General features: G+C 30.3%; 1 protein-coding gene across 7 annotated transcripts in view; it reads left to right on the forward strand.

The window, feature by feature from the left end:
- Positions 1-1,248: 1,248 nt before the first annotated feature.
- The window catches only part of LOC143192746 (ATP-binding cassette sub-family G member 1), a 52,407-nt gene continuing 34,214 nt past the window's right edge, over positions 1,249-19,441 (forward strand). Inside the window, exon 1 of one of the 7 annotated variants that reach the window (XM_076398288.1) lies at positions 1,249-1,363. In XM_076398288.1, the coding sequence (XP_076254403.1) occupies positions 1,264-1,363 (100 nt within the window). In that variant the 5' untranslated portion in view covers positions 1,249-1,263. Of the gene's footprint in view, positions 1,364-2,795; positions 2,950-7,366; positions 7,769-7,983; positions 8,090-8,304; positions 8,410-13,168; positions 13,293-13,751; positions 13,912-19,441 lie in introns of those variants that run through there. The other 6 variants (XM_076398286.1, XM_076398290.1, XM_076398292.1 and 3 more) reach the window with 6 other exon arrangements.

Here is a 19,441-nt window from a genome sequence, read left to right on the forward strand (position 1 = left end):
TTTGGATACCAGCAGAACAGGACACAGACTCAAAAAAATCAAACCATCTGATCTTGTGTAGTGTTGTGTAGTGAGGTGTATATAATAAAAAATACAGCAGTGACATGTATAAACATTACTTCACCAGAGATTGAGATCGGGCCGATGGGTCTTCCTAGTTATATAAATAAATTTAAGTTATCATAAAGACAAAAGGTTAGTCGGAAACGACTAATAACAATGTAATAATTAAATAAAACAAAATCCTTTTTTTACACTTAGCTTTCACTCCGAAAATGTATAATTAAGAACTAAAATACACTAAAAGATTAAAAGATTATTAAATGGTTTTTATAATGTTTAAGAAATATAATTATTTATTTTGAAAAAATATCGAAATATTTTGGCTCACAGAAATATCGATATATCGATATATTCCGACTTTTTACCAACATAATTTTCGGCTACATTGCATCTATTGTGTTGTGTAATGGTCTAACTATTCGTGGTGATTTAAAAATACCCACTGCATAATAAACAACAAGTTAATAACAGGCCATTAACAATGAACGGTCCTTTTGGAAAACCAAACAAAGTCAAAGCTAATTTGGTCCAATTGGTTGAATAGCTTGGTTATGTAGGCCTTCGGGTGTTTATATCTAAGAGGAAACTTAATGGAAGTTTGATATAAAGAGGTTCCAATAGATGGAGAAAGTGAACTTAATTGAGTTTCAGACAATTAGCAATTATAAGTTTACAGCTGGACCTTGTCGATGAATTGTGGAGTGGAGCTAAAAATGTTTCACGTTCCTTTTAAGACTATCCAAAGAAATTGCCTTAGGAGAGAGGTTTTGTCTCTTCTATTTGGTCCAGGAGTCTTACAGTGAAAAAGTTAAGATTCATGTTAAATTTTCTTCTTGAATGATTGATTTCTGTACCACTAAAATATTGTCTATCAACGTCGAGTGTCATTATTATTGCAAAGTTGGTAAAAGTTATAAATACTAAAATTAATTTGTATTTAAATACAGATACATACGTGTTAATAAAATGTTTTTCATTAATAATTATTAGAGCGCATAATATGAATAGTATGCAACAGTTTGAACTGATACATTAAATAGTACGACCAATTATTAGAATCTCGGAATTTGGTCATAATAAAATGAAGTGGTGGGATGATGAAGGCTCCCTAAAGCGTCTGATTCTGTCAAATTTCAAACATGTTTCAGTATGTTTTAATTCCTCTTGTAAAACTGCTATTCGAAAAGTTCTCAGACTAAAATGGAAAGTAAAACGTCGAAATGTATACTTTTGGAGTACCCTTTTTGCATTCGTTTTGAAAATATTATTTTCAGTGCAAAAGGATTCGATAACAAGCACGGTACGTATCATATATAATATATGTAAACCATCTACAATCACTAGTGGACTATAATTTATAGCAAATGCTTATATAAATGAAAATATTTTTAAAAATACATTCAATGAAAATATTAATTCATAATTATTGCTAATTAAATTTAATTTACATATATTTTCGAGCTATAAATTATTTATATTTAATGGATTTTGTTACAAAGTAATGAAAATAATGCATTTATAGTAACTTATTGGTATTTTATATAGATGTAACTTGATACTTATATTTTTGAATGTACTAACTAAAAAGTACATAATATTTTCGATGTTTTGTGATAAGATCAGTAGAGATGCATGCTGTATTTGACGACTTAATTAGTGTTCTATAACAAGTCTAGTTGGTTGCATTAGAATATTAGCGAGTAAAGTGGTTTGTTGTTATATGTAAAACAAATTCGGGTCAAGTTTTTGTCCATTATTGTATCTATTATCACATCTAAAGCATCTTTATTTTTAATTATTGTTGACGTTAGCACGTATTATCATGATTCACATTGATTTCAGTTATTACCTTTGATTTCCTTTTGGTTTTATTCGCTTTTAATTTCATCAAATGAACAAACGACGTACTTGAGAAATTATTTCCTTAATTTAAGGAATAGTTAGAAAACTGATGAGGCTAGAGGAAGTGGATCCTATTGCAGTATAATATGAGTATTATTTTTGCTGAATAGGTCGAGAAAGTACAATGTGTAATTAAAAACACTACTATTATTAGCCATTAACGATGAACGGTCCTTTTGGACAACCAAACAAAGTCAAAGTTAATTTGGTCCAATTGTTTGAATAGCTTGGTTATGTAGGCCTTCAAGTGTTTCTATCTAAGAGGAAACTTAATGGAAGTTTGATATAAAGAGGTTCCAATAGATGGAGGAAGTGAACTTAATTGAGCTTCAGACAATTAGCAATTATAAGTTTATAGCTGGACTTTGTCGATGAATTGTGGAGTGGAGCTAAAAATGTTTCACGTTCATTTTAAGACTATCCAAAGAAATTGCCTTAGGAGGAGGGTTTTGTATCTTCGACCATTTGGTCCAGGAGTCTTACAGCAAAAAAGTTAAGATTCATGTTAAATTTTCTTCTTGAACGATTGATTTCTATACCACTAAAATATTGTCTATCAACGTCGAGTGTCATTATTATTGCAAAGTTGGTAAAAGTTATAAATACTAAAATTAATTTATATTTAAATACAGATACATACGTATTAATAAAATGTTTTTCATTAATAATTATTAGAGCGCATAATATGAATAGTATGCAACAGTTTGAACTGATACATTAAATAGTACGATCAATTTTTAGAATCTTGGAATTTGGCCATAATAAAATGAAGTGGTGGGATGATGAAGGCTCCCTAAGCGTCTGATTTTGTCAAATTTTAAACAGGTTTCAGTGTGTTTTAATTCCTCGTGTTAAACTGCTATCCGAAAAGTTCTCAGACTAAAATGGAAAGTAAAACGTCGAAATGTATACCTTTGGAGTACCGTTTTTGCATTCGTTTTGAAAATATTATTTTCAGTGTCAAAGGATTCGATAGAAAACACGGTACGTATCATATATAATATATGTAAACCACCTACAATCACTAGTGGACTATAATTTATAGCAAATGCTTATATGAATGAAAATATTTTTAGAAATAAATTCGATGAAAATATTAATTCATTATTATTGTTAATTAAATTTAATTTATATATATTTTTTCGTGCTATAAATTATTTATATATAATGGATTTTGCCACAAAGTAATGAAAATAATCCAATTTTGGTAACTTATTGGTATTTTACATAGATATAACTTGATAATTCTGTTTTTGAAAGTACTAAATAAAAAGTAAATAATATATTCGATGTTTTGTGATAAGATTAGTAGAGATGCATGCTGTATTTGGCGATTTAATTAGTGTTCTACCAGTCTGGTTGGTTGCATTAGAATATTAGCGAGTTTGTTATTATAGGTAAAAAAATCCGGGTCAAGTTTTTGCCCATTTTTAACCAATTTCGAAAAAGGAGGAGATTCTATGTTCGGCTGTATATTTTCTTTAATGTACATTCGTCGACTTCTCTGTCAATTATCCATTTTCAAAATTCTTTTTTTATTCGAAAGAAATTCCGAATGGGTCCCATTGGAATCAAATCAGAATTTGCTGGGGGGAAGGGCGGGGGGAAATCGAGGGAAACGTTCATATATTAAAGGCACGTACAAAGTTTTCACATATTTTTTATCTAAAATAATCAGATATTTGGGTATAATGTTATTGCCTAGCTGATGTGACGGAAAATCGGAAATGGTTCAGTATAAAAGCCATACAGTTTGCTTTTTAAGCACTAACTATAGCATATATAACCCCATAGATATGCTCCAGGCAATTGCTTCCATGATGTTATTGTTAAAGCTTTAGCTCCCAATCGGAGGTCGCGGGTTCGATTCCCGGCGCGGACGATAATATTTTTGATATTCTAGTTTTGTTAGAACGTTTGTCAAATCACCTAGGCTAGGTAGCGGACCCCGACGACTGAATCGCTCCTTATTATCAGTCATTGTTTATTTGTCCCTGTTTTCCCCATACAGGCTGCATCTTTACTTGATAGTTGTTGAAATAGTATTGTAAATAGATAACTAGATTTAGGTCGGTATTAAGCAAAATTGTATATAGTAGAATATAAAATACCTTTAATAGATACTGTAAATAAGGTTTTTGTTTATTTTTATTTAGTTTTTACAACGATTATTTTGTACAAATTTTATTTAAAAAAGTTTCATTATTTTTTTATTTTTAGTAAGTTCCTTTTTTTGTCGGCTCAATTTTTTTGTTAACAATATTTTTTGTATTTATTATCGCATCTATTGCATTATTATATTAAACTGTTATCGACGTTAGCATATACTATCATGATTCATATTGCTTTCACTTATTAGCTTTGATTTCCTTTTGGTTTTATTCGCTTTAGATTTCCTTAATTGAACTTCCTAATTATTTTCTGAATTTAAGGAATAGCTAGAAAACGGATGAGGCTAGAGGAAGTGAATCTTATTGCAGAATAATATGAGTATTATTTTTGCTGAATAGGTAGAGAAAGTTCAAGGTATAGTGAAAAACACTACGATTATTAGGTCTTACTATCTCATTTCTTTTTTAATATATGACGTTGATTAACATTATGTTTAAAATTAAATAAAAATGGGACTAAAGTAAATGTTAACTAGATTCTTATTTGAAACTAATTTCGCAAAGATTTACTGGTCAAACTAGTTTTACATATTGTGGTTTGATTTAATGCTACTTATTTCATAAATATTTAGTTGGTGGGCTAAATAACATATTATTGTATTAATTATAATTATCTATTATGAATTTTAAATATTCCTTATTAAGGGAATTTTAATCTATGATAAATTATGTTTGCTGTAAGATTTTCTTTTTCGATGTTAATTATGTTCTATGTAGAGTATCACCTATTTTAATAGAATATTGTTAAAATAGATTATTACCGATGGAGCTTTCGTTTCTATGCTTCTATGGGATTTTAATATCTTCTGTAAAACTCCAACAACTTTTAAAATCTTGAGTGACAAGTTCTATTTGATTATTTATTCAGTTGATTCATATCGAAAGCATATATGCATATTTATGGCAAGTTTTAATAAATAGGTGATTATTTTCAGCGGTAATTTCCATATTATTTGCATATCTCTCATGTCAAATGTTGCCTTTTGTTATTGAATTCTTTGTTACTATGAAAAGAATCTATACAAAATGATCAATCATTAATTTAGAGGGTTAATTATGGCACTAACAACAAATATACTGATAAATGTCCAGTATCAATTTTCCCTGGTATTTTCCCGATTTTCATTCTCTAGATATTAAATTACAGAAATTTATAAAAATTAGTTATAATCACCTGTGGTAAAACAAATAAATACTGAAAAATTGAAAATGTTCGAAAATTCAAGCATCTATTGGTATTTGAGATTAGCTCCAGTTATAAGAACATCATATAATTTATCTCATATTTGAGAGACAATACAATGGCTTGATGGGGAGAGATCAGTCTTTTATTGATGACATTTAATAGACAATTTTGTCATTGTTTCTTGTTAAAATCCTGGATTTGATGGAATGTTGCAGTCCTCTTATTAACCGTATAATTAAAGACATCGTTGTGATATCTTTCTCCCGATAACTCAGTGGTCATTATTTCAATGGGCTTTAAAAGTTGAACACATTCTGTTAAGATAATCCATTCGTTAACAAATAAAAACTGTGGTGCTCTTCTTAATAGCCAACAAAATGAATTGTTGAATATTAAAGTAGAGTTTTTCTATCAGAAAATGTATTTATTACAAATATTTAATATACTTTATTCACCTCTTTACGGTTAATATTTTTAAAAGAAATTTAAAAACTGCTACTGTAAAAAATTCTTCAAATCTTTTGGATCTATGCAATTTCTGAAAACTTTGGAATCTAATTTTAGTTTTCAAGATTTTGGGGAAAAAGTTTCGACAATCAAGAGGCTTGGACAAAAATCGTGAAAGTTGATCAAAAAAGTATTACCTATTATACCAGTCCAAAGTATTACCTATTATGCCAGTCAAAAGTATCTTACTATTTATCATTTACGATTTAATTTTTTTTTGCCCTCGAAAAGTAGCGTTCCAAAATGCTTCTATATTAATTTACAATATATAGTTATTCAAAAGTAAAGTACAAAAAAAGCATAAAACCACATATATTACATATAAATCTATATAAGCATAAATTCGGCGCATTACTTTCAAGGTCGCGGCTAGGACGGAAGGCCAGAACGTTAAAAATCAGTCGAATGAACTAGTAGAACTGAAAATAGTAACTAAAAGTAAACGACTGAAACAGTCGATAGTAAATAGTAATAAAATCAGTCGGACTGAAAATAGTGAAAACAGTTACTAGTAAAAACAGGCGAACCAAAAATAGCGACTGAAATAGTCGATAGTAAAAAGTAGTCAATTACTGAAGAGTCGCTAGTCGATTTCAGTCGATTGTTCCCAACACTAATTATTATGTACATGTTTTTTTTGTGTTAATAATTTAAGTTTGATTATTTTTTAATTTTTAGCAATTTCCTTATTTATTTTTTGAAGTCGGTTCAATTTCTTTGTTAAAAATATTTTATTTGTTTTTTTTTGTTAATATTTACTGAATACATTACGCAGTTATTTTATTTAATATTACAATCGGTAGGCCAAGCAAGGGTGCAGCCCGAATGAGGAAAAATAGGAGTAAAAAAACAATTATTGAAAACAAGGAACCCTTCAGGCTCCGGGATCGCTATCTAGTTTAGGTGGTTTAACAAATGTTCTAACGAAACTAGAACAATAAAAAGTTGTAGCTCCCGTCGGAAATCGAACACTCGACCTCCACGTATGAGTTGAACGCTCTGACCATTACACCATAGAAGCAGTTGTTTGCGATATTTCTACGGCTTCTTATACGATATGGTTAGTGCTTAAAAAGGTGTTTAAAAAAGTGGTTTTTATACTGAACTACTAATACTCAAATATCTTATTATTTTATAAAATATGTGAAAACTTTGTACATGCCTTTGAAATTTAGGACCACCTAGGAAGTGCACTCTTTCGAATAAAAAAAGAATTTCCAAAATTGGTTCATAATTGACGGAGAAATCGGCGAAAAAACATTTAAAAAAATATACGGCCAAACGTAGAACCTCCTCCTTTTTCGTAGTCGATTAATAATAATAATATTAGTGTACCATGTATTAATTAATTCAGCAGTTCGATGTTAGCACCACTAAATTTATATCGATTGGATAATTATAAACTAAAACTGCACACTTGATGCAATGGTTCATCATATTTACACAGTTCAGTTATCTTTATTTATAAAACGGGGTCGATAACGCTCATAGTCTGATGTGGAAAAATCAATTGATAAATGTTGAATGTTTCTTTGTCAATCAATACCAGTAAATCGAAACTGTGCCAAGCATTATGAGTTATTTTCTGTGATAGTATATATGTATCTTTTTACCATGTGGTATATTTAAAAGTGTTGCAGAGAATTTACGAAATATTCAAAGTAGGGGGGTTATTTTACCAGCGCTGTGTGGTGTTATTGATTGGTGTTAACTTATAGATGAATATATTTAGTTAAATTGTTTTGAAATTATAGTGTCGTTTAAGATGCGATAGTCGGGCTGCAGGTATATTTTTAAAACATATTTGGTGCTGGTTAAACGAGGTTTTGTGCTTTGGATACAGTGACGATGGGGAGGAAATTGATGAATTATTTACAAACTCCGTATAGCTTTTGTATTAACTTTGAACATGTTACTTTCTGTGTTAAAGAAAAGGAGGGTAAGTGATCCTGACTATTCTAAAAGATGGGGCCACTAAAGAATTATACCGCTATTTGTAAATATGGTCACTTCTTTGTAATTGACAAATTTACTTATTGATGAAAATATTTAGTTAAATTGTTTTTAAAATAGAGTGTCTTTTAAGATGCGATAGTCGGGCTGTAAGTATATTTTAAAAATATATTTGGTGCTGGTTAAACGGGGTTTCGTGATTTTGATACAGTGACGATGGGGAGGAAATTGATGAACTATTTACAAACTCCGTATAGTTTTTGTATTAACTTTGAACATGTTACTTTCTGTGTCAAAGAAAAGGAAGGTAAGTGATCCTGACTATTCTAAAAGACGGGGCTACTAATGAATTATACTGCTATTTGTATATATGGTCACTTCTTTGTAATTGACACATTTACTTATTGATGAAAATATTTAGTTAAATTGTTTTGAAATTAGAGTGTTTTTAAGATGCGATAGTCGGGCTGTTAGTATATTTTAAAAATATATTTGGTGCTGGTTAAACGGGGTTTCGTGATTTTGATACTGTGACGATGGGGAGGAAATTGCTGAACTATTTACAAACTCCATATAGTTTTTGTATTAACTTTGAACATGTTACTTTCTGTGTCAAAGAAAAGGAAGGTAAGTTATCCTGACTATTCTAAAAGATGGAACCATTAAATAATTATACAATAAATAATTATAATATTTCACTCGTTATTTATATCATATATTATTGCAGTTTAATCATTACAATTATTAATTATTACTTTTTAATTTGTCAGTCTATTGTATATCTGCCTTTTTTTAACTTTTTGATCTCATTCACATTTTTTCACATTCACACTTTTTGAGTTCGAGATGCTATGAGCTGAAAAATCCCGGATCTAATACATAGATGGCGCTTGTTTGCATTCACTGCTTTTTTATTTAGTACTAATCTTCAAAAGGAAGCTGTTAATATGTTATGATATTCTACTGATAAATTTGTGAGTTATTGTGTTAAGAGTGGCACTAATATTGTTATGTTAAAAAAAATGGATCAAGAATAATTTCGTGTTTTAAATTTACACTGCTGATGGGAAAAAATACCGTTCAAGTGAAGCAATGGCTTGACGAGTGTTATTCAATTCAAACGTGGACGTCGATACACCGTAACACAACGCGGTAGACGTCCAAATGAGGTGGTAACACCAGAAAACATAAAAAAATCCACAAAATCGTTTTGAATGATCGAAGTTGCGTGAGTTAGCTAACATCGTAAAGATATCAAAAGATAAAACTTGTTGGTTTTATATTGTATGGGCATTTATCTATGAGAAAACTCTGTGTAAAGTGGGTGCCGCGTTAGCTCACTGTTGACCAAAAACATGTTGATGATTCTCAGCAGTGTTTGGCCATGTTTAAACGTAATAAACCGGAATTTTTGCGTCGATCTGTGACAATGGATGAAACATGCATCAATCACTTCAAAAGGATCGTCATCTGAGTGGACAGCAGCAATTTGTGACAGGCTTATTTTGAGGTAAAAGATAAATCGTTCTATAAAAGCGGCATAGAAATGTTAGAACGGCGCTGGAATGATTGTGTGACTCTTGATAGATATTATATTGATGAATAAAGCCGAACAAAAAAAAAACGCGTTTACTTTGTTTCATGTATTAATATAAGCTTTAAGTTGTTTGTCAGAAATTGACCCTGTATGGTATTTACTCTTAGTATGTTAAAATGGTTGCAAACTTTCCGTAAAAGATCATTAGAATGTTTCTATGAATACCAACTTTATTTGATAATAGGGCCAGCCATTGAAGATGACAATATACATGGTGTTTAGAAAGTGGAGAAAATATTGAGAATATTTCTATGAAAATCTGAAATTCTGAAATTTTCATCACTTGAATTAGTATTAGAGATCACGAATTGTAATATGTTTCACTAGCCATGAATAATATAGCTATAATTTAATAAATTTTTTATTTTATTCTACCTCAGAGCTAAACAAGTTACGGTCCAGCAAAATAATAGAAGGCTGATGGTAAGTTTTTTGCTTTTGCCGTGCCTTTGAGGCACACATTACTTTTATAAAAGTGTCTGGTATAGGCTAATCCTAGACCATGCTCAAAACCATAATAACATGCGAAAGGTGATTTCAATAATTGAAATGTTGCGATTACAAGGTTCAAGAGAAAGAGTCACAATTTCTGAAGGATTACAAGTGATGGAACGATCCACATGAACTGGATTACGCTGAAATCAATAATTCAAAGAACTTAAAAAATGGCTCAAATAATGGTTTAGCTCAAAGGAGAAATATTCGTTTGGAACGATATCCATAAATTCTGATTGTCTAAGAGATGGGTTTATGGATATATTAAATGGCAATTCGAAGTATAATAGATGGATTTCAACATTTCATTCATTGTAACCACTTTTAAGTCAATGCCGAGCAACAAATTAGATTTGTTTTGTTCGTATTTGGATTTTGTGTATATGTCGGAAACTTATATTATTATTTTTGTTTTGTTTGGGCTCGCCATCGACTTCCAACTGATCTGTTGGTAGCAGTTAAAATAATATTGTAAATAAATAAATATAAATATAGTTAGTAGAATATAAAATACGTGTTGTAGATATGTTAAATAAGGTTTTTGTTTATTTTTATTTAGTTATTACAACGATTATTTTTTATATATTTTATTTTAAAATATTTTTTTTGCCTTAAAAGTGACTATTTTTACTTTTTAGTGAGTTCCGTATTTATTTATTTTTAATGTTAGATATTTACTTAATAAATTACACAGTTATTTTATTAAGTATTACAATGAGTAGGCCAAGTAAAGGTGCAGCCCGTATGATGAAAAATAGGAATAAAGAAACAAGTATTGAAATTAAGGAACGCTTCAGGCGCCGGGGACTGCTATCTAGTTTAGGTGATTTGAAAATTGTTCTAACTAAATTAGAACAATAAAAAGTTGTAGCCCCCGTCGGGAATCGAGCCCTCGACCTCAACGTATGAGCTGGACGCTCTAACCATTACACCATACAAGCAGTTGCTTGCGATATTTTTACGGTTTCTTATACGATACGGTTAGTGCTTAAAAAGCAAACTAAATGGTTTTTATACTGAACTACTGTAATAATATTATACCCAAATATCTGATTATTTTATAAAATATGTGAAAACCTTGTACATGCCTTTGAACTTTGGGACCACCTCGGAAGTGCACTCTTTCGAATAAAAATATAATTTTGAAAATCGGTCCATAATTGACTGAGAAATCGGCGAACATACATTAAAAAAAATATACAGCCGAACATACAACCTCCTCCTTTTTTTGAAGTCGGTTAAAAACTGCAAAGGAACAACTATGGGTACTTTCCTGCTTTTGTATAATAAATTATTGCTGGGATGTCTCGATTAAATTAGATTGAAATAATTATATTATTGTTTAAACGTATATTTTCATTGATGTCTATGTTCTCAACAGATCCGGGCTTTATCTTGATAAGCATATTATGTATTGATAACTCAAAAAACATATTAATTGATAAACTAATGTTTGTTTAGTTTAACAAACAGCCTTTTGTACAATATCAGCATTAGTTCGTTTAATTATAAATAATTTAGACCATAAATTAGATGCAAGTAGATTTATATCCATACAATCAAAATAATTATATGCATTTAAAAAATTGTGTTTACAGGAAACGATACGGAGAAAATAATTGCTTCTCTAATAAGATATATTTAGCGATGTATTAATAGTGTTCTAATGGTGTATGTGGGATCTTTCTGATATTCTGTAGCAACAACCATTTGAAATTATATAGTGACAAAATTATAGTTTAGTAGCAGTTTAAATTAGATATTATATATAGTCTATTCAAAGTTATTTTGTACGTACGTCATCTAAATTTGTTATGTCAAAACGTCGCAATGTTGCCGCATCAATTCTGAGTTTTAGTTCAGTTTGGCTTTGGCATAACTTATAACAAAATTCTAATCTAAATAAAATAATTGAACAAAAATGTTATCAAATATAATTTATTTTAACATTATAGTACATCTGGTAATATCTAATACGTAATCATCATCTAGTAATAGTTAATAGGTTAGACTTATAACCTCTTATCTCTATCGTTTTCAAGAATTTTGCATACGTCTGACAACCGAATGACTTTAACAGGCTCGTTCGTTTACATGTTCGAACTAATCAGACAGAATTGTGTCTCTTTTTAATTAGAACAAAATGAGAAGGAAAATATTGTTTGAATCTGAAACGAATTTACAAATTGCGGCAGGCAATACATTATATATCTTGATGATGTATGCACAAAAAAAAACTTTGAATAGACTATATCTAATTTTTCTGATAATTATTTTAAAGTTTTATTTATCATAATTATTACTAATTCAACACTTTTAAACGTATAGTAGTTTTCTACGGTTCTTACAACACGTATTATTGTTTGAAATGGGTATATTTTCAATAAAAAGCATATTATTTTTTTAGAATTTTGAGTGTGTTTAGCTGCTATTTTTGATTGATGAAAAAATGTTGGTTTGTTTCTTTCTTTAAGAAGCAAGACGAGTTCGACATACATCAATATGTATTTCCAAAATTCAAATTAGATTAGACTAATGGAGCTAAAATTAAGAGTAACACTATACAAGTTCCAGTAATTTATTTCGTTTCATTTTTTTGATTTCCTCTGTTGTAGCTATATCGTAGCTATATTATTTCCACGCTGCGGTTCTTTTGTAACTTAATTCATATATTAAGGCGAACTCTTGGATAGTTTTGTAGTCTTTTGATTTCGAGGTCAAGTTTCAGTTCTTCGTTAATTACGTAGTTAGTTTTAGCAATGTTGAATTACTAATCGGTTTGATGTTTTACTGTCCATATTTGTTCCCCATAAGTTGAAATCGATTTTTTATGTCAAGTTTCGGAGTATCATTCGATTGATCAGTACAGTTCTGTTTTGATCTACTTTTTGTTTAACGAGGTGTATTTAAATTTAATGTAGCATTTGAATAAGCTTCGGTTGGAAGAAATAATATCGGGAGAACATTGCGTTATTTTCTTTTAATCTTTTAAAAACGATTAAGGGATCGTGGGTGTCGAACATTGCGTAAGTTTTGATATAGCCTTCTTTAAAATAATCGCGAATATTTTCATTGGCTTCATAGCTCAAAAATATTATATTTTCCATTAATTAATGTTCCTTTTTTCAGAAAATCTTTGCAAGATATTCCTTTTGATTTGTTGCCAAATATGCATTAGTGATTTTTTTTAATCTAACACAGATAATTGGTATATCACCTGCTTGATTACACACAAAATACAAGTAGCGGTTATCAGATATTGCATTTTATCACTAGACGTTTCAAAAATGTTTACTTACGGATATTTTACAATTATTTGGGTAGTAATATATTATTTTGCAACAAAAATTCTTGTACCCATGTGTGCTTAAGTGATATAAGTGATTCAGTGATATGTCTATTAATATTTTTAATTTAGGTAGTGTTGTAACACTATTTACCGTGTTGTTTTAACTCCGAACTATATTTTTATGTCTTAGGAAAATGTCAAGATCATTTTTACTAGAGACACAGAAATTTCAATCATACATTTTTACTAGCCATTGTGAAATTTCGAATATTACTAAATACTATTGACCTTTTCCTTGGATTGAAACTTGGAAAGGAAATCTGTAACTAATTAAGGCAGTACAAGGACGGAGGTTCATGTTCGATATTTGTTTTTCGTGAAAACATCTCGGTTCTCATATTAAAAATAAAAACATACACGGGTATGAGTAAATTTAGACTACACCGGTATTTTTATTGAATTCGTTATGTGATGGGAAATTTATGGTGATTATAATTAAGGAGGTTCTAAAACCACAAAAAATAATACAAGGTCTCGAATATGTCCGAACATAGGCCTATATTAGTCGTTTGTTTCCCAGTTAATGATTTCAGTTTGTGCGGGTATCTATTGCCAAAGTGAACGTGATCGCATCGGAAAGTTAAGAAGTCCGTTATTATGGAAAAGAATGTGTTAAAAATGGTGACAACTAAAGATCGATTTAGTTTCGAATTTAAAAATATAATTTATACTGTGAAAAATTTTACAGGTAAGCATATATATATATATATATATATATATATATATATATATATATATATATATATATATATGAAATTAAAAGTACTCTGTAGATAAGATAATTTTTTTATTATGTTTTTTTATTATATTTTATTATTTATATAAGTGTTTCTTATGATAACTTTATATTAGGACTACAAATTAGTTCTCAAAATTTTTTTTTGGTAATTTGCGGATTACGGAAATCTGGAAAGAACGATGTTCGTTTCGATGCCATCTTCTTAAGACGTGAAGGACTCAGAAGGAGCAAGGTCTTGAAAATATGGCGGGTGGAGTAGCACTTCCCTTTTTAATGTTTCCAAGTATATTTTATATTTTTGTATATTTTTTTTCATAAGTTTTGCAACATGTGATCGAGCAGTGTTATGCTGAAGAATAATATTATAGTGTATCTGCTTATATTTCGGTTTTATCCAGATTTTCATTGTTATGCCTTCAAATCCTTGTTTTCAAAATCATCACATTTAAAACGTCGAAACCATTATTCACATGTTGAAGCAGATGAAGCATTAGTCACCTTTTTTTTTAAATTGTTGTAAAAAAGTAAAACTTCCCACAAATATGATTTACTCGGTACAAACTGAGATATTTTCCTTCAGATTGTTTGTACTGAAACAGTCTGCCAGTGAGGCTTCAACAAGAAGTTAACGATTAATTGTAAATATTTGACATGCAGAGTAAGCAATCGTTTGTGTGAAATATTTAGTTCTAAATCATACGCTAAAGTCTATATCTAACTATTGATCGGATATGTATTCTAGTCAGATAGAAATATACATTTTAATCTACGCACTGTCATTATGCAGGTTTAGCTGATTGGCAAGTACATTGGGTGCTCTAACATCGTATAAAGTACAACAAAAAATTCAATATCTTCAACGTATTTAAGACAAGTACTTTATATTATACTTTGTACTTGCATCTGTTGAATGATTGCTATACTAAACTTAGTATCATTACCCTATAACTGAATGACTCAAATGACTCTGGGTATTTATCTATTTATCACATGCTAGTTTTGTCCTCCTTGTTGATTATCACTTTCAAATGTTGTAGTAGAAAATGTAGAAAATGGTATATAGGATATGAAATTTTATGAAACGAAAAGAATATTGAAATACGTTAGGTCAATCTGCTAGTTCTTGGCAAGCCTTGAAGGCGATCAACCATCAATGATTTTCAGAATTCTACATTTTCCACAACATTTAGACTGGTAAAAAGATAAATTTAAATTTTCTTTTAATCTTTTGAACCAATTCCTAAAACATCCACAAAATTATTTTGAATGACCGCAAATTGAAATTGAATGAAATAGCAGACACTTTAAAGATATCAACTGAACATGTACATCAGATCATTCATGAATATTTGGGTATGAGAAAGCTCTGTGCAAAGTGGGTGCCGCGCGAGCTTACTTTTCACCAAAAACAACGACGAGTTGTTGATTCGGAGCAGTGTTTGAAGATGATGAAGCATAATAAACCCAAGTTTTTGCATCGATATGTGGCAATGGATGAAACATGGCTCCATCATTTCACTCTGAAGTCCAACCGACAGTCATCCGAGTGGACTGCACACGATGAACCGAAATGAAAAAAATGATGAAAACGCAACAGTCGGCTGGCAAAGTTATGGAGTCTGTATTTTGAGATGCGCATAGAATAATTTTCATTGACTACTTTTAAAAAGGAAGGACCATCAACAGCGACTATTATATAACGTTATTGGACCGTTTGAAGGACGAAATCGCCGAAAAACGGCTGTATTTGAAGAAATAGAAAGTGCTGCTTCACCAAGACAATGGCATCGTGTCACAAGTCAGTGAAAACGATGGCAAAAATCCATGAATTGGGCTTCGAGTAGCTTCCTCATCCACCGTATTGTCCAGATCTGGCCCCCAGCGTCTATTTCCTGTTCTTAGATCTCAAAAGAATGCTCGCTGGGAAGAAATTTTAGTCGAATAAATAGGTGATCGCCGAAACTGAGGCCTATTTTTTGGAGGATCGCTATAATCAGTGTCACCCTTGAAGGGAATTATGTTGAATAAAAAACTAATTTTGCCAAAAAAATGTGTTTTACTATGGTGAGCCGGGGACTTTCCAATTGACCTGTTAGATAGGTTAATTAAGGTTTTTGTTTGTTTTTATTTAGTTATTATAACGATTATATTATATATAGTACTTATTGTATTTTAAAATGATTTTTTGCGTTGAGAATATAAGTTTGATTATTTTTTACTATTTAGTGAGTTCCTTATTTATTTTTTGAAATCGGTTCAATGTTTTTGTTAAAAATATTTTTATTAAAGTATTTTATCTTTGTGCCTGCAATATTTCTCCATTTTTGTCACCATACTAATCCCAGGTTCTCCATCGGTTTCTTCGTAAAAAGTGAAGCAATTCTCTGCAAATAGTGGTGATCGAAATAAGTGACAGTGGAATGAAGCAATATCTGGTGGATATTCGTCGTAGGATAGCGTGACTCTGAAAACAATCAATGTATCTCGTCTGTTCATTTGCTTAAAAATTAATGAAGCAAACTTCAAACTAAAATAGAATAGATGATGCCGGTACAAAATTCCTGTCGCTTGATTGGAAGTAACTTAATTGATGTTTGTTTTATATACATTTAATACCTTCTTCGTATTTCTTTTCCTTTTCGTTATATACATTTAAATTATAACAGCTGTTAATTTATTCGAAGTAGTTTTCGTCTCGTTTTTTTTCTTGCCTATTTGGTATACATAAACAAGTTTTGTAATTAAAATAAACTTGCGCAATCATTAAGTGGGACTCTCGCTACCACACCAACATCATTATGATTTTTTTTGCTTCTGATTATTAGCATAAGGAACGCTGCTGAAAATTATTATTGGTTTTTATGGCAAAATTCCTTTTGTATTAAAATATTATTTATAAATAACAGCACATATAGTATAGTTACAAAATATTCTATATTTTGTAGTATTTTACAAATATTATGTTATACATTATATTCTTGTTTAATTTATTATATTAGTTTTTTACAAATAATTTTAAAAATGTTTTTAATTATAAATGGTAATATATTTTCGCTACTATAATTTATAATAATGATTAACTATAATCATTGCTGCCATAATATATTAATATATTAATACACGTGTCTTCAATCCTTTTTTTTCGGCGATCGTTTGACCGAATAATTATTAAGATATTATTAGAATGTAAAACAACCTCCTAGTATGCATTATCTATAATTTTTTGGACTTTCATACTCATACTTAAATAAACCCATGAATAGATCTTACTCCTACTTTTCTATTTCTACGTCACACTTATAAAGATTTAACAAGAAGCATCTGTAATAGGATCGATATTGTTCTTTAAAACGATACACTGTTCAATTTGTTTTCAATTTTTAAATTTTACAATAAGCAGATTATTGGTCTTTTAACTAATACGTTTTCTGTGACGCATTATTGTGCTAGTTATTACCGCATTTGTTATCTGTTAACAGTATGTTACGGTAATTGTAAAAACTACGAAGAATTAATATCAAAGTTCAGACATCTGTTCATATTATAGATATTATTTTAATTTTAATTTACATATATATAATAAATTTGCAGAATTTGCAGTGTATATAAGAATGTTGTTACGATATCCTCTATAAATATCTTAATATAGTTTGGATTGCTTTGTAGTTCCAATAATAATGATTAAGGCATAGTTTCTGTAGCTACTGGTCTATTAGTATTCATATTTATTTAAATTCTTATCATCATTATTCTTCATAATATCATATATAGAGAATAAGAAAAAAAGATACCATTAGGGTTGAATTTAGAGATGTGCGATTTTAATTTTATCACATTTTTATTACGGTTTTAAGTTTTATATCACGTTGCTAAAAGAAACAAAGTCCAAAGTATCTATATGATCAGTGGTGAGGGAATAGTCTTGAGAGCATTGACCCAGCTTAATATTAAGTGATAACTAGTAAATATTTTTCCTTTTTAACCTAGTTCGGATGCATTATAATGTTTCCATAGTTCAAACTTTATGTTTAATGAACAAACATAATTATAAAAGTTAATATCAATCAAACTATGTTTCACTGTTTAGAAATATAGGGTGTATCAAAGTTTACGAATAATTGTCTTTAATAATAGGTCAATTGAGAAGTCCCGGCCTACCATAGTAAAACACATTTTTTTTGTCAAAATTAGTTTTTTTTTTATTCAACATAATTCCCTTCAAGGGTGATACACTGATTATAGCGACCCTGCAACTTTTCGATACCATTTTTGTAGTACGATTTGTCCTTTGCTTCAAAATAGGCCACAGTTTCGGCGATCACCTCCTCATTCAACGAGAATTTCTTCTCAGTGAGCATTCTTTTGATATCTGAGAACAGGAAATGTTCGCTGGGGGCCAGATCTAGAGAATACGGTCGATGAGGAAGTAATTCGAACCCCAATTCATGAATTTTTGCCATCGTTTTCACTGACTTGTTACACTGTTCATTGTCTTGGTGTAGTAGCACTTTCTTTCTCTTCAAATGCGGCCGTTTTTTGGCGATTTCGTCCTTCAAACGGTGAAATAACGCTATGTAATAGTCGCTGTTTATGGTATTACTTTTTTCAAGATAGTCAATTAATATTATTCCATGCGTATTCCAAAGTATAGACGCCATAACCTTGCAGTCCACTCGGATGACTGTCGATTGGACTTCAGAGTGAAATGATGGAGCCATGTTTCGTCCATTGTCACATATCGATGCGAAAACTCGGGTTTATTATGCTTTATCATCTTCAAACACTGCTCCAAATCACCAACTCGTCGTTGTCTTTGGTCAAAAGTGAGCTCGCGCGGCACCCACTTTGCACAGAGCTTTCTCACACCAAAATATGCATAAATGATATGATATACACGTTGAATTGATAAATCTGCAGTGTCTGCTATTTCATTCAATTTCAATTTACGGTCATTCAAAATCATTTCGTGGATTTTTTAAATGTTGTCGTCGGCAACAACCTCTTTTGGGCCTCCACTGCGTTCACCGTCTTCGTTGCTCATTTCACCACGTCTAAACTTAAATCCTTGGCGGTTGATTTTCCTGGGGCAGTGTCCGGAAACTCGGCATAAAGCCAAGTTTTTGCTTCAACTGTATTTTTTCCCATTAACACACTTTGCTTCACCCAAAATGTTATAATTCACAAACTAATGATCCAACAGCTGTTAAATTTATACAAGCATTTTTTGAGAGTTAGGGCTTAAAAACATATAGATTTAGTTCTAGTAGTGCCACCTATGTGTCGGGCCGGGGACTTTTTAATCGATCTGTTAGAAAATGTAGCCATTTTATAGTCGTATATTTTTATTGAATTTTTAAGCAGCGTGCTTAGTTTCATATCTACCTATCTATAAAATTATCTGTAAGTCATGATTGAAAAAATTGAAAGAATTGGATGAAATAATTGGACAAGAAATTTTAGATGAAAAAGCCTTAATGAC

The sequence above is a fragment of the Rhynchophorus ferrugineus genome, unplaced genomic scaffold (genome assembly GCF_030347505.1).
Source record: "Rhynchophorus ferrugineus isolate W39M unplaced genomic scaffold, kcgeb_rfMv2 rfM3, whole genome shotgun sequence".
Lineage (NCBI taxonomy): Eukaryota > Metazoa > Arthropoda > Insecta > Coleoptera > Curculionidae > Rhynchophorus > Rhynchophorus ferrugineus.